Source organism: Chiloscyllium plagiosum, unplaced genomic scaffold, assembly GCF_037043375.1.
Source record: "Chiloscyllium plagiosum isolate Xiang-an unplaced genomic scaffold, Cpla_swu_hap1 HiC_scaffold_3, whole genome shotgun sequence".
NCBI lineage: Eukaryota > Metazoa > Chordata > Chondrichthyes > Orectolobiformes > Hemiscylliidae > Chiloscyllium > Chiloscyllium plagiosum.
The window spans coordinates 49,673,052-49,696,317 of record NW_028270141.1 but is presented as its reverse complement, the minus strand read 5'-3'; the positions used below and the strand labels follow the sequence as shown (position 1 = coordinate 49,696,317).

Genomic DNA, 23,266 nt, shown 5'->3' with positions numbered 1-23,266 from the left:
TCTGGGAGCAATTCGGGAGATGCAGCAAAAGTTCATCCCTAGGAAAAAGAAGCATATTAAAGGGAGGATGTGGCAAACATGGCTGACAAGGAAAGTCAAGGACAGCATAAACAGGTTGGGAGAGTGGTCCAGGAAATGGCTGATGGAATTTAACGTGAGCAAGTGCGAGGTCTTGCACTTTGGCAAAAAGAATAAAAGCATAGAATACTTTCTAAATGGTGAGAAAATTAATAAAGCCAAAGCACAAAGGGATCTGGGAGTGCTAGTCGAGGATTCTCTAAAGGTAAACATGCAGGTTGAGTCCGTGATTAAGAAAGCGAATGCAATGTTGTCTCTTATCTCAAGAGGGTTGGAATATAAAAGCAGAGATGTACTACTAAGACTTTATAAAGCTCTGGTTAGGCCCCATTTGGAGTACTGTGTCCAGTTTTGGTCCCCACACCTCAGGAAGGACATACTGGCACTGGAACGTGTCCAGCGGAGATTCATACGGATGATCCCTGGAATGACAGGTCTAACATATGAGGAACGGCTGAGGATACTGGGATTGTATTCGTTGGAGTTTAGAAGATTAAGGGGAGACTTAATAGAGACGTACAAAATAATACATGGCTTGGAAAAGGTGGATGCTAGGAAATTGTTTCCGTTAGATGAGAAGACTAGGACCCGTGGACACAGCCTTAGAATTAGAGGGGGTCATTTCAGAACAGAAATGCGGAGACATTTCTTCAGCCAGAGAGTGCTGGGCCTGTGGAATTCATTGCCACGGAGTACAGTGGAAGCCGGGACGCTAAATGTCTTCAAGGCCGAGATTGATAGATTCTTGTTGTCTAGAAGAATTAAGGGCTACGGGGAGAACGCTGGTAAGTGGAGCTGAAATGCGCATCAGCCATGATTGAATGGCGGAGTGGACTCGATGGGCCAAATGGCCTTACTTCCACTCCTATGTCTTATGGTCTTATAAACGCAAAAGAGAAAGCAGATAATGTGGCACAGGGCAGTGGGAAGCCAGAGGATTGGGAAGCCTACAGAGACCAACACAGGACAATTAAAAAATAAACAGAGAGAGAAGATTAAATATGAGGGCAAACTAGCCAGTAATATAAAAGAAGATTGCAAGAGTTTCTTTAGATATACCAAGGGCAAAAGAGAGGCAAAAGTGGACACCGCCACTGGGGAAGTGGTAATAGGGAACAAAGAAATGGCACAGGCACTGAACAAGTACTTTGAGTTAGTATTCACGGTGGAATACATGAGTAATATGCCAAAAGTTAGAGTTGGGGGGACAGAGGTAAGTATGGTGGCTGCTACCAAGGAGACGTTGCTAGAAAATCTTTAAGATCTGAAAGTGGATAAATCACCTGGACCTGATGGACTATACCCCCTAGATCTGAAGGAAATAACTGAAGAAATAGTGGAGGAATCACTGGAGTCATAGAGTCATAGAGATGTACAGCATGGAAACAGACCCTTCGGTCCAACCCCTCCATGCCGACCAGATATCCCAACCCAATTATGACCCACCTGCCAGCACCCGGCCCATATCCTTCCAAACCCTTCCTATTCATATACCCACCCAAATGCCTCTTAAATGTTGCAATTGTACCAGCCTCCACCACATCCTCTGGCAGCTCATTCCATACACATATCACCCTCTGCGTGAAAAAGTTGCCCCGTAGGTCTCTTTTATATCTTTCCCCTCTCACCCTAAACCAATGTCCTCTAGTTCTGGACTCCCCGACCCCAGGGAAAAGACTTTGCCTATTTATCCTATCCATGCCCCTCATAATTTTGTAAACCTCTATAAGGTCATCCCTCAGCCTCCGACACTCCAGGGAAAACAGCCCCAGCCTGTTCAGCCTCTCCCTGTAGCACAATCCTCCAACCCTGGCAACATCCTTGTAAATCTTTTCTGAACTCTTTCAAGTTTCACAACATCTTTCCGATAGGAAGGAGACCAAAATTGCACGCAATATTCCAACAGCGGCCTAACCAATGTCCTGTACAGCTGCAAAATGACCTCCCAACACCTGTACTCAATACTCTGACCAATAAAGGAAAGCATACCAAACGCCTTCTTCACTATCCTATCTACCTGTGACTCCACTTTCAAGGAGCTATGAACCTGCACTCCAAGATCTCTTTGTTCAGCAACACTCTCTAGGACCTTACCATTAAGTGTATAAGTCCTGCTAAGATTTGCTTTCCCAAAATGCAGCACCTCGCATTTATCTGAATTAAACTCCATCTGCCACTTCTCAGCCCATTGGCCCATCTGGTCCAGATCTTGTTGTAATCGGAGGTAACCCTCTTCGCTGTCCACTACACCTCCAATTTTGGTGTCATCTGCAAACTTACTAACTGTACCTCTTATGCTCTCATTCAAATCATTTATGTAAATGAGAAAAAGTAGAGGACCCAGCACGATCCTTCTGGCACTCCACTGGTCACAGGCCTCAAGTTTGAAAAACAACCCTCCACCACTACCCTCTGTCGTCTATTTTTGAAGCAGTTCTGTATCCAAATGGCTAGTTCTCCCTTTATTCCGTGAGATCTACCCTTGCTAATCAGTCTCCCATGGGGAAACTTGTCGAACGTCTTACTGAAGTCCATATAGATCATATCTACTGCTCTACCCTCATCAATCCTCTTTGCTACTTCTTCAAAAAACGCAATCAAGTTTGTGAGACATGATTTCCCACGTACAAAGCCACTTTGACTATCCCGAATCACTCCCGAGTCAGGGAGAGTTGCAGAGGACTGGAAAATCACGAATGTAACCCCATCTTTAAAAAGGGAATAAGGTAATAGATGGCAAGTGACTGGCTGATTAGCCTGACTTCAGTCATTGGTAAGACTTAGGAGTCCAATGTGAAGTTTCATTAAGGGGAGGTGATGTATGACAAATCTGTTAGAATTCTTTGAGGACATATGGGCAGGTTTGACTAAGAAGAACCAATGCACGTTAACTACTTGGACTTCCAGAAGGCCTTTGACAAGGTGCTGCACAGGAGACAGCTGACTAAGTTAAGAGCCCACGGTGTTAGAGGCAAGGTACTGACCTAAATAAAACATTGGCTGTCTGGCAGAAAGCAGAGAGTGGGGATAAAAGGGTCCTTCTCAGAATGGCAGCAGGTGACTAGCGGTGTTCCACAAGGCTCTGTGTTGGGACCACAACCTTTCTCTTTACACACTAATGAATTAGATGAAGGAACTGAGGGCATTTTGGCTACATTTGCAGATGATAAAAAGTTAGGTAGAGGAAAGGGTATCATTGAGGTGGCAGGGAGGCTGCAGAAGGATTTGAACAGGTTAGGAGAGTGGACAAAGACGTGGTAGATGGAATACATTGTGGCAATATGTGAGGTCATGCACTTTAGTAGGAAGAATAGAGGCATAGACGATTTTCTAAATGGGGAGAAATGTGAAGTTCAAAAGGACTTGGAAGTCCTCGTCCAGGATTCTCTTAAGGTAAACTTACAGGTTGAGTTGGTAGTTAGGAAGGCAAATATAATGTTGACATTTATTTCAAAAGGACTAGAATATAAATGCAGGAATGTACTTGAGGCTTGATAAGGCTCTGGTCAGACCACATTTTAGAGTATTTTAAGCAATTTTTTGGGTCCCATACCTCAGGATGTAATGGCCCTGTTGCAGGTCCAAGGAGGTTCATGAAAATGATCCTAGGAATGAAAGGCTTGACTGTGGGTTTATGTTCAATGGAGTTTAGAAAGATGATGCAGCATCCAATTGAAACTTACAGAATGCTGAACAGCCGGGTAGTGTGCAAGTGGGGAAGATGCTTCCATTAGGAGAGACTAGGACCCAAAGGCACAACCTTAGAGTAAAGGGAAGGCCCCTTAGAACGAAGATGAGAATAAACTTCATCAGCCAGAGGGTGGTAAATCTATAGAATTAATTGACATAGAAGTCTGTGGAGGCCAGGTCCTCGGGTATATTTAAGACAGAGATAGACAGGTTCTTGATTATCAAGGGGATCAAGGATTACAGGGAGAAAGCAGGAGGATGGGATTGAGAAATTTATCAGCCATGATTGCATGGCAGAGCAGACCCAATGGGCCGAATGGTGTAATTTCTACTCCTGTGTCTTATGGTCTCATAGGTTGCTGAATCCAGTGACAAAGGGTGAGGATTTTGGGTCTGGACCATTGTGGGAATGTTGGGACAAGTAGTGACTGGTTGGGTAACAGGTTCTTGTGAGCAGAGATGGGTGCTGGGCACTGAAGAGTTTCAGTTCCAGCAGCAGGGATGTGGATGTCAAATCCATAGGGAGATAGAAATGTCAAATTAAGGTCTGGAGGGTGTAAGTGGTCTGGTGAAGAGGTGATGGGGGTATCTATACTAAGTTTAATAGTGGTGCCAGTCTAATAGCTACCCATGACTTCAAGTAATCATCGAATCTATCCTGAGTAATGATTTGCATAATAGCAGTGCAACCCTCCAAATTCAGCAATTTAAATGGACACTTTCAGATTGGCCCAGCATAAGAGAATTACCCAGTGGAATTTTCAATATACCCAGGCAATTCGTCATATGTTGAGAATTCTGCAGCGTCCTGAAGTATCAGCACATCAGTAAATCCGAGCAATCCTTTTAAAATACCTTTAGAACTCATAGTCTCGTCCTGCATCGCTTACTTTATACTGTGTCTCCTCATTCTTCTAACCAAATCAAATCACTTCACACTTCTCTGGGTTAACTTTCATTTGTTATGTATCATTTGTCCGACTGTATCCTCTCAAAATGTGTGACTATCCTCATAATTTAGTTATTTCTTCGTTTTGTGTCATCTGCAAGCTTTTACATTATGCCCTCATACCCAAATCTAGATTATTTATATTAAAAAGAGCAGTGATCCCGATGGGAGCACCATTTCAATCTTCCCAGTTTGAAAAACACTTGTTGTTTGCCTTCTACTACTTAGCCAATTTTGTATCAGTGCAACCTTTAATCCCTTGAGGTCCAATTTTGCTAGGACATCAATTATACGGCATTTTATTTAACTTATGAGTTTGTTGCATTCAATCCTCATCACCTTTAATGTCATTGGAATACTTGATTTTAAGGAGGTTAGTCCCTCAGCCATACATGTATTAAGTATGCCAAAAGATCAGGTGCACATCTCTCAAGCTATGAAGAAGAGTTAAGAATTTAACAATACATAATTTATTTTTTCTGTGACGGTTGATATGCTGGATAGAGCTTTCCTCCTCCTATGCTCGCCAACACTTATGTTTCTTCCCACACAAAGGCAGAAAATCAATTGCTCCTGTTGATGTATACGCATGGATTAAAAATATTTTTACAATAATAGTGCTGTTTTCCTTCAGTAACTGGCATTGCCCATTAAAGGTTACGCTAGAGGTCTTTACAATTTATGGTGACTAGCAACAAAACACATCATAGCAAATACTTAAACTTAAAAAAAAGATCATTTAAGATAAACAAATTATAAAATCCAAACACTTAGTGAACTTTTCAACAATGGCACAGTTTTGACAGACAATTTTGCTATAATTTAACTGGATACCATTACAAATGGGCAAGAAATATTACTGCACCAAGGCTGCCTTCTCACCTTGGGTTTTTGCCGTCAGTTTCTAAAGAAAATAAAGATAATCTGATCTTATTCTAACAGTTTTGAAAAAATGTCAACCAAATTTATTTCAATTGTACCTTTTTGCCAAAATATCCATCAGAGAATGCCGGACATTCTGTCTTATTTGCTCTACAGTAGGCTGAGGTGCAGTAGGGCTAGTTGGACCTGGTGCACTATTTGATCCTCCTTTCTCTGCTTTCTTCTTCACAGGTTGTTTGTCCTTTAAATCTGAAATAAATGTCAAAGATAACACAATTAACATTGGTCTGAATTCTCTAAAACATAGGAGTACCTTTTTTAGATAAAAGTTGTATACAGGTTTATACAACTGCTTTCCCAGGCTGCCCCTAAGAATGACAAACACTCTGAGGAAGGGTGAGACTCGAGTAAAATCCAAAAAAGGCAGTTAAGCCAATGGAATATTCATGACACAGACACAACCATAGAAAAACCATACCAGCAGCACTTAACTGAAGTCAACAATACTGACATTTTATTAAAACAATAGCAATTGAACATCAAGATGTGGCAACAAACTTTGTACCTCCTTATTTCATAAAACTCTTTTCTATGAAGAAACAAACATAGATGTTCTAAGTATTCAGACACTAACCATCAGTTTTCTTTGAATTATTTTTATCCATTTAAATTATTTTCATGATAAGTATTATTCTGTAAGTACTCAAGAGATTCCTTTCTGTTTTGCCTAGAGTACTTCCCCAACATTTGAGTATATTTATAATGGCTATCTTGTCTGTCAGTACACATCATTGCGTGAAGAATTAAGAGTTTTTAGATTTTTCTTCGCTCTTTTCCGTCCATCTCTATCTGTTCACATTGCAAAGCTGAACAGACACTGATTTCTGCTTTTAAATCATTGAAGATTCAGAAGAAGAAACAAAATGCTGAGTTACCTCAGGATTTGAATTCCACCATAGCAGTTTGCAGAAATGAAATTCAATTAATAAAATCCAGAATATAAAGCTGGCCTTAGTAATAGTGGTCATGGCAATTATCATCAATTATTGTAAAAATGCAACATGTTCACTAATGATCTTTCCGGAAAGGAGATCAACTGTTCTCACCTTGTCTGACTTACAAACGACTCCAGGCATACAGCAATGCACTTGACTCTTAAATGCCCTCTGAAATGGCTTAGCAAGCTTCAAAGTTCAAGAGCAGTTAAAAATGGGCAACAAATGATGCAGCACATGTCTTTTGATCTGTACGAGGAGGGTCTGCTGGGAAACCAAAACACCCACACATCCACTCCTTGACAGTGTGTGGACATTCCGAGTCAGCCCACCTTCAAGCAGCCAGCCAACAGATTTGGCTTAACTAGTACTACAGCAGGATGGTTAAGCCTATGCCTCTTCTCCAATTACTCAATTTGGGCTCTTGCTTTATTGGGTAATTTGCCAGCTACAGTCAGTCAGTTCACCATCTCAGAATCCTAGTCCAGGTACAGATGGTTATAAGGACTGTTGGACTGAGAAGTCATGCCTCAACTCTCCAGATCAACAACAAAGGATTGTCCAGAGCCCAAATAAGATGGTCGGAGGAATTTTAAGGTAGTCTCAAAATTCCATGGGTACAGCACAGAAATCATTTGGCCTAGCATGAATATACTAGCTCACTTAAGAACAATTCATCTAATCCACCCCAGATTTGCATACTATTTCTTTTCAGATATTAATCCAATTGTAGCTTGAATGCCTGAGCTATACCTGCTGACAATACACTCAAGCAGTGCATTCCAGGTCCTCACCATTTAGGACACAAAAAGTTATCTCCTTGTCATAACTTCTTTTGCCAATTTGTTTGTGCCTCTTGTTCTTCATCCTTCCAGACACGAGCAATTTCAGTCCAGAAACTTCATGAATTTTGAATACCTCTGTCAAATCTCCCCTTCTCTGCAGAATCACCCAAACCTCTCTCATCTAATTATGTAACTGAAGTAACTCATTTCCCCAAGCCATTTTGATGATTTTTGTTTTTCTGCAACTTTTCAAACACTTCCACGTTCTTCAGAATGCAATTCCCTGAACTGATGTAACAAGGTCAAACCAGAACTTTACAAAGGTTCTTAAAGGTAACTTCCATGCTTTTGTACTCTATTCCCCAACTAAAAAAAAAGAGAAAGCCATTTATTCTACGACTGCTCTTTGCACCTCTTTGTATTTATACACTTCACTTCATAATACCAAAAGTGAGTCAATTCACATTTCTCTGCACTAAATTACACCTGCTACTTGTCCACTAATCCCATCAACTAGTCAAATGTTCTTTTGAAGTTTTTCTATATCCTATTCTCAGTTTATAATTTGGTTCTATTTTATAGTTTCGAGAAATTTCAAAAATTCCACCCTCGACAGAAAGGTCTGGTAACCAAAGTCTGGGGAACTCCACTATTAGCTTTCCACCATTCTTAGAATTAATCACTACCACTATTTGCTGTCATGCAATGAATTTCATGCCCGTGACACTCCTGTCTCTTATTCTTTGAGCAAGTCTGCTGTGCAGTATTTTATGAAACACTCTATTAAAACCATCTGCCTCAAAACTGTAACAGATAGAGGTTTTCCATTAAAAATTCAATATTTTTGTTATAAAACCTTGAATTCAAGAAGATTAGCATCTGTCCAGGAGTAGACTTCGACTTGCCATTGAGAATTCAATAAAAACACTTGCCACAATTCTTGTTGTCAAAACCCCACTTTTCAATGAATGCTGCGTCACTTTGGTCTGGCTGCCACAGCACAGGTACTTCTTGCAGTTTTCCTCCCAGCATGACAAGGTTCAGACCTCCAGTCATGGGAAAGATGTGTAGTGTAGGATAGTGCACAAAGGGAACTGTGATGTCAGGTTGTTTAGTGGATTGCGATGAACAAACCAGATAACCAGCCAAGTAGAAAATTATTGGTATTCCTCCAAATCTGCAGTTATCCTTCTCATTCCATATTGAGCAGAGGACAAAATTTTGATAATTGACATGACAAAACACACCATTGTCCCCTACACCTGTACAATCATCAATTTGGGTGGACCTCATAAATCTCACTGCATTCTTATCTGTTGGTAACTAGAGAATCACCACAATGGCCTGTCTTCTCCTTACACACCATTACCTCTCCTGAGGTTCTATTTTTGACAGCTTATTTCCAATCCAAATACTATTCCTCCAATACGATTTTAAAAAAATGTTAGTTTTCACATGTACATAGAGGACTCCAAACTCTCTCAATCATTACTGCTCTATCTGTCCTCAAACTCTTGTCAGTGCCCAGTACCAGATGAGCATAAATTTCATCTAATTGAAAGTCGAAAGCAATTGTCTCCTATTTAGTTGCAAACTCCTCTCAATAACCAAATTCATTTTTTTCTGTCATCTGAGACTGAACAATATCTTTAGCAAGCACATCAAATTTGACCCAGAGATGTGCATCTGACCACCTCTCCCCAACATCAAGATTATCTATTTCCACTGCTATTGCATCACCTGACTCCAACTCAACCTCAGTTTCTGTTGCTCAAATTTTCATGCATGACTTTTATCTCCAAACATGTTTGTTCCAAAATCTTCTGACACCTAACCCTTCCCTTCCATACTCAATCCTCAATTTCATTGAGATAATATAAAACTGTTGATCATATCCAAATTTGCACCACATCACTCACTGGTTCCCAGTTAAGCTACACTTTTCAAATTCTTCCTTGGTCTTGCCCATCCACATCGAATTTCCTGCAGTCTTCAAACCACCTGATCTACCTTCATTCTAATTCTACCCTCCTGAACTTCCTAGATTTCAATTATTCAAACATTGTTGGCAACACCAACATTTTCTTGCATTCTCTGCCTTCTTACATTCTTTATTACTTTATTCATTTAAGCCACTCCTTAAAACCTACCTTGCTGACCAAGTTTATGGTCATCTATCCTAATATCTCCACTTGTGGTTCAATCACTTTTTGTTAAGTAGTCTTTCTAAAGCAATTAAATCTGATTTGTTTCATAAAGAGTGCTGTATTACACTAATTGCAAAAGTAGAATGGGTGCAGCACAAAGGGAACCCATCGTGTTGGTGCTGCTCTCTGAAGGAGCAATTCACCTCGTGGCACTATTGCCATCATATCCCCATTGTCATGCACATTTTCAGATTTTTTCAGATAACAATCCACTTCTCTTCTGAAAGTGTCAACTAATTCAGCCCCCACCAGATATTCAAGCAGTGCATTCCAGACCTTAACCATTCTCATGTTCTCCCTGCATCTTTTGTAAATTATCTTGAACGCCTTTGGATTCTTGATCCTTCCAGCAATGGGACCCATTTTTCCCCTTCTATCTATCCAGAAATCTAATTTTGAATCATGTCTCCACTCCACCTTTTATTCAAAAACAATAGTTCCAATTTATTCGGAGAGTCAAAGAGTCATACAACATGAAAACCAACTCTTCCATCCAACCAGTCCATGCTGATCATAATCCCAAACAAAACTAGTTTGCCTGCCAGCTAGCGCTTGGTCCATATCCCTCCAACCATTTCTTATTCATATACTTATTCAAATGTCTTTTAAACATTGTAACTGTACCTACATCGACCACTTCCCCTGGAAGTTTGTTCCACATAAACCACTCTGTAAAAAATGTTGCCCTTCATCTCTTTACAAAATGTTTTTCCTCTCACCTTAAAAATATGCCCCAATCTTGAGATCCCCCATCCTAGGAAAAATACATCTGCCATTCAATTTATCTATACCCCAATGATTTTATAAACTTCTATGAGGACAACCCTCAACCTCCTACATTCCAGTGAAAAAAGTCACAACCTATCCAGCCTCTCCTTATAATTCAAACCCTCCATTCTTGGTAACATCTTGGTAAATCTTTTCTGAACTCTCTCCAACTTAATCATATTCTTCCTACAACAGGCCAACCAGAATTGCACACAGTACCCCAGAAGAGACCTCACCAATGTCCTAGACAACCTCAACATTACATCCCAACTTCTATACTCAAAAGCAAGGAAGGCAAGTATGCTAACAGCTTTCTTATCCACCCTGTCTACAGTTGATGCAAACTTCGAAAATTATGTACCTGAACCCGGAGACGGTTCTGTTCTACAATACTACCTAAGGCCCTACTCTAATTGTACATGTCCTGTCCCTGTTTGTTTTATCAAAGTGCAATACCTTGCATTTATCCAAATTAAACTCCACCTGCCACTCCTCAGCTCACTGACCGAATTGATCAATTCTCTGTAATCTTAGATAACCTTCTGCACTAACCACTATATCATCAATTTTGATGTCATCCGCAAACCAATTGATCATGTCTCCTATATTCTCATCTAAATCATTTATATAAATCATGAAAGTAGACCTATCACTGATCCATGTAGAATACCGCTGGTAACAGGCCTCTATTCCAAAGAACAACGCTCCACCATTCTGTCTCCAGCCATTAAGCCAATCTTGTATCCAATTTGCAAGTTCACTCTGAATCCCACATGAAACCTAATGAAAGACTTGACTAAAGTCCAAGTAAAGAAAGTCTAACACGCCGCCCTCAATCTTCTTGATGACTTAAAAAACTCAAACTAGTTTGAGAGATATGATTTTGCTCACACAAAACTATGCTATCCCTTATCGTTCCTTGCTTCTCCAAATGTGTAAAAATCTTATCTTTCAGAATCACATCCAACAGCTTATCCACTGAAGTCAGACTCACGGGTCTATAGTTCCCAGGCTTTTCCCTACATCCCTTCTTAAAGAAGTTCTACATACCTAGAAACATTTGATTTATTTCCTGCACCATAATGCTGCCATATCCTGTCCAATGTGTATCTTGACTCAAATCAGCCATTTTATTCATGCTAGAAGAAACCAAAAGGCGTAAAAGCAGATGGTAATCTTCATTTCCACTTTTAGGGATCTATATTACGTAGATTGAAGCTTCAGGTCATCTTGGAGTACTTCAGTCAACTGATTACTTTCTTCTATGAAGGATAAACAGCTCCTTAGACAGCCTCTCTGGGCAGAGTGCTGACAAAAAAAGGACCTTCTGGAGTGGTGCTCAACTCTTTGGGCCTCCTCTTATATGGATCAATCTCTTCAATATCATTTTAAAAAGTAATCATAGAGTCGTAGAGTCATGGAGATGTACAGCATGGAAACAGACCCTTCGGTCCAATCCCTCCATGCCGACCAGACCAACCCAATTATGTCCCACCTGCCAGTACCCGGCCCATATCCTTCCAAACCCTTCCTATACATATACCCATCCAAATGCTTCTTAAATGTTGCAATTGTACCAGCCTCCACCACTTCCTCTGGCAGCTCATTCTATACACACATACTACCCTCTGCGTGAAAAGGTTGCCCCTTAGGTCTCTTTTATATCTTTCCCCTCTCACCCTAAACCAATGCCCTCTAGTTCTGGACTCCCCGACCCCCAGGGAAAAGACTTTGCCTATTTATCCTATCCATGCCCCTCATAATTTTGTAAACCTCTATAAGGTCACCCCTCAGCCTCCCACGCTCCAGGGAAAACAGCCCCAGCCTGTTCAGCCTCTCTCTGTAGTGCAGATCCTCCAACCCTGGCAACATCCTTGTAAATCTTTTCTGAACCCTTTCAAGTTTCACAACATCTTTCCGATAGGAAGGAAACCAGAACTGCATGCAATATTCCAACAGTGGCCTAACCAATGTCCTGTACAGCTACAACATGACCTCCCAACTCCTGTACTCAATACTCTGGCCAATAAAAGCATACCAAACACCTTCTTCACTATTCTATCTACCTGCGATTCCACTTTTAAGGAGCTATGAACCTGTACTCCAAGGTCTCTTAGTTCAGCAACACTCCCTAGGACCTTACCATTAAGTGTATAAGTCCTGCTAAGATTTGCTTTCCCAAAATGCAGCACCTCGCATTTATCTGAATTAAACTCCATCTGCCACTCCTCAGCCCATTGGTACATCTGGTCCAGCAGTAACCCTCTTCACTGTCCACTACACCACCAATTTTGGTGTCATCTGCAAACTTACTAACTGTACCTCTTATGCTCTCATCCAAATCATTTATGTAAATGACAAAAAGTAGAGGACCCAGCACTGATCCTTGTGGCACTCCACTAGTCACAGGCATCCAGTTTGAAAAACAACCCTCCACCACCACCCTCTGTCGTCTACCTTTGAGCCAGTTCTGTATCCAAATGGCTAGTTCTCCCTGTATTCCGTGAGAGCTATCCTTGCTAATCAGTCTCCCATGGGGAACCTTGTCGAACGCCTTACTGAAGTCCATATAGATCACATCTACTGCTCTGCCCTCATCAATCTTCTTTGTTACTTCTTCAAAAAACTCAATCAAGTTTGTGAGACATGATTTCCCACGTACAAAGCCATGTTGACTATCCCGAATCAGTCCTTGCCTTTTCAAATACATGTACGCCCTGTCCCTCAGGATTCCCTCCAACAACTTGCCCACCACTGAGGTTAGGCTCACCAGTCTATAGTTCCCTGGCTTGTCTTTACCACCCATCTTAACAGTGGCACCATGTTTGCCAACCTCCAGTCTTCCGGCACCTCACCTGTGACTATCGATGATACAAATATCTCAGCAAGAGGCCCAGCAATCACTTCCCTCGCTTCCCACAGAGTTCTCAGGTACACCTGATCAGATCCTGGGGATTTCTTCACTTTTATCCATTTCAAGACAGCCAGCACTTCCTCCTCTGTAATCTGGACATTTTGGAAGATGTCACCATCTATTTCCCTACAGTCTATATTTTCCATATGCTTTTCCACAGTAAATACTGGTGCAAAATATTCATTTAATACCTCCCCCATTTACTGTGGCTCCACACAAAGGCCGCCTTGCAGATCTTTGAGGGGGCCTATTCTCTCCTTAGTTACCTTTTTGTCCTTAATATATTTGTAAAAACCCTTTGGATTCTCCTTAACTCTATTTGCCAAAGCTATCTCATGTCCCCTTTTTGCCCTCCTGACTTCCTTCTCAAGTATACTCCTACTTCCTTTATACTCTTCTAAGGATTCACTCGATCTATCCTGTCTATACCTGACATATGCTTCCTTCTTTTTCTTAACCAAACCCTCAATTTCTTTAGTCACCCAGCATTCCCTATACCTACCAGCCTTCCCTTTCACCCTGACAAGAATATACTTTCTCTGGATTCTTGTTATCTCATTTCTGAAGGCTTCCTATTTTCCAGCTCTCCCTTAATCTACGAACATCTGTCTCCAATCAGCTTTCAAAATCATGGGAAGGGTCATCTTAAATTTCCTCCATAGGTTTCATAGACTGCTTGATAAAAGAAAGAAGATTGTAGCTCTAGTTTTCTCATGGTCAACTTACCTGCACTTACCTCAGGTCATCATAGGTGCTTTATGTCAGGAAATGTGGATGAGATATTTGAGATCGTGCTGCCATCTGCCCTGAACAAAGCAAAATTAGCAGCTATTTGAATTTTAGAGTTGGGAATGCTCAGCTGAGTTGTTCATTAAATATCCCTCTCAGCACAAATGCATGAGAAATTCTAGCCCTTTCAGATTTCCTTGCCTTCATCAATTTTATTATACATGAACAAGTTTTAATCTAAGTTTCATAGTTCCTGCTTCCATAATACAGGGAATATTATCAAAAAGCTTTTAGTGGTTTAAACGCTGTCTGATTGGAACATTTATGCTCTGAAAACAGTCAATTTTTTTTAAGATGACTTTTTTCCCTTCTAAAACAGTGCTAATTGAATATTTTGCACCCTTCGTCACAAGACAGGAAGTACACAATACCAACAGTAAATGAAAAATAAATACTGGGAGAAGAATGGGTACATCAAAAAACATAGAAAATGGCATGACTTAAATAGACAAAACTTCCAAGATCTGATGGCTTCCACCTTCAGCTACTAACCACTACAGGCACTAGTACCTCAGACAAAAGGAAAGAAGATACCAAGAGATTGTACAGTTGTCAATTGAGGCTCTTTATGGAATCTCTTCTCAGGTACAATTAAGCCAAGCAACATATACATGGATCTCTGAAGATTAGGACATGCCTAATTAATTTAGTTCAACAAAGCCCTTATCAAACCTTCACTGAAGAACTAGTTGCTCTTGCAATGTCTCAAAAATGATATTCTTGTCTAGGAGAGGGTATAATACAAATTTACCTTTATTATAGTGAGACATCAATAGATAAATGGGGAAAATATTTGACTGAGAAGTGATTTCCTCCAGTGAAGAAGCCCGGAACAAGAGAGCACAACCTTGATATTAGAGCTTGGCAGTGAAATCAGAATGCACTTTTTTGACACAATGTGCTGTGGAAATCTGGAATTGAAATATTCAAATCTCTAAGATTAACAATTTTATTTTATTCGGTTAAAGACGTCACAGAATTAGAATCAAAGGGTGAGAAAATGGAGTTTAGGTACTGATCAGCCACAATACAACTTGGCTCCAGTGTCAGCATAGTCTATTCAGTTCCTAAGCTTAAAAGTTCTTCAATATTTATAAAGTTATTCCAAAAAGAATACTCAAGCCTATTTCTATTACTTTCACAAGTCATAAATTTATTCCTGGATTTGATCTGCTCCTTCCCTAGCTTTTAAATGGATACCGTTAACAAGTTTCCAATCAATTGTTCTCACCTCAGAAATGTTTTGCTGAAATTTTGTAGTCAGTGGCAAAGCAAGGGTAATTATTGATTGCTAAGAAAGCTACCCAACAAAGACCTCTCTGGTATTTATTTTCCTTTTCTGGACAGCTATTTAAAGCAGTGCCAAGTAAATATAATTCACGTTCATATTTTCAGATGGAGAATAAATGATTGGATAGGACAGGAGACAAAGATAATAACTTAATAAATTCCATATTTTTAATAGGTTTTAAGAATTTTCAAGGCCAGTTAGAATGTCTGCCAGCAATTGTGAAGCTACTATTTCATCAAATATACAGTCTTGCTATAACAGTCCTTGAAGTGTAAACTAACAGGGTTAGAAGTCCAAGTTCTAGCCAATTTAATCAATTTCCATTGACTGAAGTCTGGAGAATGTTAACAGCTCTGCAGAAGAATGGAATCATAGAGATGTACAGCACGGAAACAGACCCTTCGGTCCAACCCGTTCATGCCAACCAGATATCCCAACTCAATCTAGTCCCACCTGCCAGCACCCGGCCCATATCCTTCCTATTCATAAACCCATCCAAGTGCCTCTTAACTGTTGCAATTGTACCAGCCTCCACCACTTCCACTGGCAGCTCATTCCATACATGTACCACCCTCTGCGTGAAAAAGTTACCCCTTAGGTCTCTTTTGTATCTCTCCCCTCTCACCCTAAACCTATGCCCTCTAGTTCTGGACTCCTCGACCCCAGGGAAAAAACTTTGCCTATTTACCCTATCCATGCCCCTCATAATTTTGTAAACCTCTATAAGGTCATCCCTCAGCCTCCGACACTCCAGGGAAAACAGCCCCAACCTGTTCAGCCTCTCCCTGTAGCTCAATCCTCCAACCCTGGCAACATCCTTGTAAATATTTTCTGAAGCCTTTCAAGTTTCACAACATCTTTCCAATAGGAAGGAGACCAGAATTTCATGCAATATTCCAACAGTGGCCTAACCAATGTCCTGTACAGCTACAACATGACCTCCCAACTCCTGTACTCAATACTCTGACCAATAAAAGAAAGCATACCAAACACCTTCTTCACTATCCTATCTACCTGCGACTCCACTTTCAAGGAGCTTTGAACTTGTACTCCAAGATCTCTTAGTTCAGCAACACTCCCTAGGACCTTACCATTAAGTGTATAAGTCCTGCTAAGATTTGCTTTCCCAAAATGCAGCACCTCACATTTATCTGAATTAAACTCTATTTGCCACTTCTCAGCCCATTGGCCCATCTGGTCCAGATCCTGTTGTAATCGGAGGTAACCCTCTTCACTGTCCACTACACCTCCAATTTTGGTGTCATCTGCAAACTTACTAACTGTACCTCTTATGCTCGCATCCAAATTATTTATGTAAATGACAAAAAGTAGAGAACTCAGCACTGATCCTTGTGGCACTCCACTGGTCACAGGCCTCCAGTCTGAAAAACAGTCTGATTCCTGAAGAAGGGCCTGTGCCCGAAACGTCGAATCTCCTGTTCCCTGGATGCTGCCTGACCTGCTGTGCTGCTCCAGCAATAAAGTTTCAACTGAAAAACAACCCTCCACCACCACCCTCTGTCTTCTACCTTTGAGCCAGTTCTGTATCCAAATGGCTAGTTCTCCCTGTATTCCATGAGATCTCACCTTGCTAATCAGTCTCCCATGGAGAACCTTGTCGAACGCCTTACTGAAATCCTTTTAGATCACATCTACCACTCTGCCCTCATCAATCCTCTTTGTTACTTCTTCAAAAAACTCAATCAAGTTTGTGAGACCTGATTTCCCACACACAAAGCCATGTTGACTATCACTGACAAACTTTCAGTTTTCCATGTTACTTTGCACATGCGCAAATTCTAGAGGTTGTTGTTAACATGAAGAGAATAATGGTGGCAAACACTGAAAATTGTATCATGATTACCACAGCAAAATCAGGACCAGGACAGCTGTCAGCACTGTACCTCACATTCTCACAATCCACAAGGAGCAATGGTTTTGTTTTTTGTTTGAGGTGTTATATTTTTATTCTGAACCCCTCAATATTTTTTACAAACTGATGAAGTTGAATAGGTGCTTGTTACTGTTGGACATTACCAATAATCCTTCTTTGACAAGCAATTTGAAAGGAGAGTGTCAGTGCATTGAATGTTTACCCCCAGTTTAATTTCCATTATAATCAAACACTAAGAGGGAAATATATATCTGGAGGACACCAAATGTGGAAATTAAATCAATAGATATTGTGATAGTGATAGCAGGTTTGGTGTCAAAAGCCTAATTGTTTAAGATGAGATTATAAAGATATGAAAAAACAAAGTGTAAAATCCAAAGGTCAAAAATCAAATCTAAGAAAGCAAAAAAGGATAGCTTAAAAGAAAGTAAAACCACAAAAGTGTGACTATTTGCTCAGTCCAGGAGACTTTTCTTTCCTTATTCATAGGATGCAAATATGTCAAACTAGACCAGCATTAATTCTGCATTCAAAGGATCATTCTCCCCCATTTCAGACAAACTCCAGCAGAATGCCACCACCAGACACATCTTCCTCTCACTTCCCCTTTCAGCATTTCACAGGGAATGTTCCCTCCAGGACACCAGAGTGCAACACCTGCTCCTTCACCTCCTCCCTGCTCACATTCCAAAGGCCTAAATAGTCTTTCCAGATGAAACAATATTTCACCTGTGCCTCCTTCAATCTTGTTGTACTGTATTCACTGTACCCAATGTGGTCTACTCTACACTGGAGAAACCAAATGCAGACTGGGTGACTGCTTTGTGGAACATTTCCAGTCTGTGCACAAGCATTACCCTGACCTTCCAGTAGCTGGTCATTTTAACACAGCGTTCTGCTCGCATACCCACATGTCGGTCCTTGGCCTGCTGCAGCGTTCCAGTGAAACACAGCACAAACTGGAGGAACAACATCTCAGCTTCAGGTTAGGCACTTTACAGCTTTCTGGACTTAATACTGAGTTTAATGCCTTTCAATTGTGAACCATTTATTTTAGCTTGTTATCACGTCCTCGTCTCCCCACCCCTCTTACCATCCTTTCAAGTCTGGCAGGAGACACACTATCGTTCTGCCATTCTCACGTTCCAATCATGAAAGGTAAATTACTAACATCTTTTTTGCACCAGCACCCTATGCCCACTAACCCCCATCCCATCACCCCTCCAAACTATAGGATAGATGCTGTCCCCTCCATACTTCACTTCAGCTATGATGAACTCAAAAGACTAGCTTGCTCTGTCTACATGGGTGCTGCCTGACTCACGGTGATCTCCACCATTTGTTGTTTTCAGTAGTGAGGTGATAAATCATTTACTTGAATGTAGTTGTTTAGATCATTTCAGAAGACAGTTAAAAGTCGAAAATATTTTCTTGGATGTGGAGTCATACACGTGAAAGCAGGTAAAGCTGGGAGATTTCCTTCTCCAAAAGAACATTTTACAATTTGGTAGTTTTAAGGGCACCATTACCCATACTAGTTTTTAAATTCCAGATTTATTTCAAAAACTGAATTTAAATGTGATGGCATTTGAAGCTGCGTCTCTTAACCACTAATACAGTAGTATAAACAATACGCTACCATACTACCTCATTTTGTTACAACCCAGAAATAACATTATTATATTTAAACAAGCTAATAAAGCATAATTTAAGTTTTAAATTTTGTTTAATTGAAGCCAGTTCCAAAAAATATTAAGGTCCACATATCAGTCAACAGTTCAAATTAGGAACAATAGCGACAAGCACTGTAGAAAGTTTGTTTGAAAGAAATCAAGTGCCCATTCCCACTCCCCTATAAGACCACAGGATTCAGCCAAGAGTAGCATTTAGGCGAAGGAGCATACAAAGGTGAGAGGGACAAAGGTATGAACATAGAACAGCTTTATTTCAAGTCAAATTTCTATTCTCCATTGGTAATGGGGAACAACAGGGTGTTTCACTGGAACGCTGCAGCAGGCCAAGGACCAACATGTGGGTATGCGAGCAGAACGCTGTGTTAAAATGACCAGCTACTGGAAGGTCAGGGTAATGCTTGTGCACAGACTGGAAATGTTCCACAAAGCAGTCACCCAGTCTGCATTTGGTTTCTAATAAACCTGGATATAGGAATTTAAATCAGAAAAACTGTATAGTAATATGCAGCAACAAAAAAAACATAGTAGATCATATAGACCAGGAAGCCTGCTCTGCTACAGAATATAATAATGACCTAAATTCTTCAATTACTTCCTATCCTCATATTTTTTAATTTCAAGAAGGGTCTGTTTCCATGCTGTACATCTCTATGACTCTAAGAGATCAAAAAAGTCTATTAACTCACATTGAATATGTAAATTATTGGGGAAAGTTCCAAAACTTTATAATCCCGCATAAATAAATCACTCATCTCAGTCCTAAACAATCACTCTTTTATTCCAAGATAAGTACAAAATACTGCAGATGCTGGAGATGTGAACTAAAAATTGCTGGACACTCAGGTCTAGGCAGCTTCTGCAGAGCCAAAAACAGAGCTAGGGTTGAGTAAAATATGACTCTTCGGATTCATTTGTGTCTCTCTCCAGAAATGCTGCCAGACATGAATGTTTCAATACTATTTTGTCTTTACCTTTTATCTGTATGCATGTGTTCTAGATTCACCATCCAAGGTGCAAACATCCTGTCAAAATCTATCCTATCAAGTCCCTTCAGAATGTTAAATGAGGACGTGAATTTCTTAGCCTCTCAGTTTCTCACCCCAGAAACAACCTAATGAATCTTTTGATGGGTCACTGGACCAGAAACATTAACTCTGCTTTCTCTCTACAGATGCTGCCAGACCTGCTGAGTTTTTCGAGCAATGTCTGGTTTTGTTAGTGAACTTTGTGCTGTTTCCAAGCAAAGCAAAATTTTTGGATTGGAACTGGTAATAAAATCAAATTTAAAAAACCTTTGAATGTCTAAATAGTGCTTGCAATTATAAATAGTAATGACTGGACTGTACAGCAAAGCTCACCAAACCATGGGTCATGACCTTAACTTAGCCATAGATCTCATATCAGGGTCGAGAGTTGTCCCTCTTCCTTTGGGTCTAAGTCTCTCCTGCTAATGGAAATATCTTCTCCATGCCCCTTAATAGTCTTTAAGTTTTATTCTTTTAAACTCTGTCCTAAACCACTTTGCATATAATAAGCCCTTCATCCTTGGGATCACTCTTGTAAATGTCCTTTGGACACCTCCAAGGCCAGGACATCATTCCTGAGATACAGAGCCCAAAAATTGTGCTTCGGCGGGTCGCTTATCATGTTTAAATTAGATTAGATTAGATTACTTACAGTGTGGAAACAGGTCCTTCGGCCCAACAAGTCCACACTGACCCGCCGAAGCACAATCCACCCAGCCCCATTCCCCTACAATATTCCAAATGATGTCTGACCTTATATAGCCTCAGTCCTACATTCTTGTTCTTGCAATCTAGCCTTCAAAATGAATGCTAACATTGCATTTGCCTATCTGCCATCTGTCTGCATGTTAACCTTAAGAGAATCCAAACAAAGACTTCCAAGTTCCTTTGTGCTTCAGGTTTCCGAAGCCTTTCCCCACTTAGAAAATAGTCTACACCTCTATTTTTCCTACCAAAGTGCATAATCTCACACATTTCCACACTGTATTCTATCTGCCACTTCTGTGCCTACTCTATCAGCCTATCCAAGTCTTCAACAGTCTTTCTGCCTCCTTCACCTATATTTGTGTCATTTGCCAACTCAGCAATAACACTCTCATTTCCTTCATCCAGATTGTTAATGTATAACATAAATAGATGTGGTCCCAACACTAACCACTGCAGAACTCCACTGGTCACAAAATGCAATCCGGAAAAAGACCCCTTTATCCCCACTCTCCATCTTCTGCCAGTCAGCCAATCCTCAATCCATGTTTGTATCCTTGCCCCCAACACAGGGGTTACCTTACCGAGCAGCCTCCTATGCAGCCCCTTATCAGAGGCCTTCTGGAAATCCAAATCGATCACATCCACTGAAAATGTGTTGCTGGAAAAGCAACACATTTTCAGCTCTGATCTCCAGCATCTGCAGTCCTCACTTTCTCCTCGATCACATCCACTACCTGATTAACTTGCTTGTTACCTCAAAGAATTCTAATGGGTTAGGTATGACCTCCCCTTACATATTGAATTATCATGTTTAAATTAGATTAGATTAGATTACTTACAGTGTGGAAACAGGTCCTTCGGCCCAACAAGTCCACACCGACCCGCCGAAGCACAATCCACCCAGACCCATTCCCCTACATTCACCTAACACTACAGGCAAGTTAGCATGGCCAATTCACCTAAACTGCACATTGTTGGACTGTGGGAGGAAACCGGAGCACCCGGAGGAAACCTATGCAGACACGGGGAGATTGTGCAAACTCCACACAGTCAGTCGCCTGAGGCGGGAATTGAACCCGGGTCTCTGGTGCTGTGAGGCAGCAGTGCTAACCACTGTGCCACCGTGCCGCCACCATGTTGCTTTATTACTATCCTAATTTAACAAGCCCTACCACAGAGCAATTACTGTCGATCAACACCCTGTTACTCACACACTTCAGATTCTGGACTTCAAATTCCTGAACGTGGATTTAAGAAATGCAGAATTCATGTGCCAGACCGAAAATCTAGATTCAAAAAGGGGTGTCTGGGAATACATTAACTCAAGGACTCCTTCCCTCCTCAAACTCTTAGAGTGTGGCTTGCCACCTGAAAAATCTCAGAGGCTAAGGTGGCACCTGTGAAGAAAATGACTTAACTTTTCAAGTGATGACCAACCAGGCATTTTAGACTTCAATTTAGATTATAGTCTGCTAATTGAACCTTGAAGTAATCAATGATTGGTCTAATGAAATACTAAAGTTCCTTGTGCAAAATCAGCAAATAAATGTGCGCTCTTCCTAGTTAGCATTACCATAGTATGGACATGCCTTGCTGTAGCTTAATCTTAGACAGAGGTGTTTCACTTCTGAACACTTAACAGATGCAGCTTTCAACAACAGTATATTAAAGTTTGAACAACATTTCAAAAGCAAAAATGCTAATTAAGTTCTCATTTCTAATCCATGTTTCCAAGAAAAATTATTTTATTAATAAACAAAACGATCAATGCAGCTGCAACAAATCATAAAGTCTACTTTAATTCAGGTTTCAAACTAATGATTCACTGAAAAATAACTACATAATTAAAGAATAGCTATTACTTTCATTTTTTTAGAAAATGTCCCTCTTCAGCTCAAACACAAGCTTACAGTGATAGGCTAGAAATCTTGCACAGAGAAATAAACATTAGATTAGTGAAATAGACTGTACAGACATCATAATTAATTTTTCTCTTGTACAGAATAATTTAATGGAACAAGATCAAATTAAAATCGAAAAAGTATCTGGAGCTGATTGTTAAACGGCTCTGCAATTTTATAATTCTGACGATTAGAACTATCAAACTTAAGTTTAATGGTGCCTGACACATAAATCACTTCAATTAGCTAATCGCTTTATAATGATTCCCAGGTATTTATTATTCAAGACATGATTCATAAGCACTATTTAAAATTATTTTACATCATCCAACTTCTATGTTCAATCTTTGGAGTCAAAGATGACTAATACCAAAAAGAAATTGTGAATTGAAATCTAACGTGGGCCAAGTTGAATCTTTTGAGACTCAGTCAACAATGAAAGGCCATCAACCTGAAACGCTACATCTGCTTCTCTCCACAAATATTATTTAATCCTCCTGGATTTTCCCAGCACTTTTTTCTGCTCCCCTTCACATTTCCAGCATTTGCAATTTTTTTGTTAATTTTTGACAACTGGAATATTTTGAGTTCATAACTTTGTACTCAAGTGATATTAATACTCTATATAGGACATTTATGAATCATAACTGGAAATTGCAACATTTATCCCACAATTGTACATTTTCATGCTGCAAC

At 40.3% G+C, this 23,266-nt stretch overlaps 1 protein-coding gene across 1 annotated transcript in view; it reads right to left on the bottom strand.

The window, feature by feature from the left end:
• Positions 1-23,266, bottom strand: part of phf3 (PHD finger protein 3) — a 160,984-nt gene that overhangs the window by 46,231 nt on the left and 91,487 nt on the right. The window contains exon 9 of the mRNA XM_043681528.2: positions 5,698-5,848. Within this exon, the coding sequence (XP_043537463.2) occupies positions 5,698-5,848 (151 nt within the window). The remainder of the gene's footprint in view (positions 1-5,697; positions 5,849-23,266) is intronic.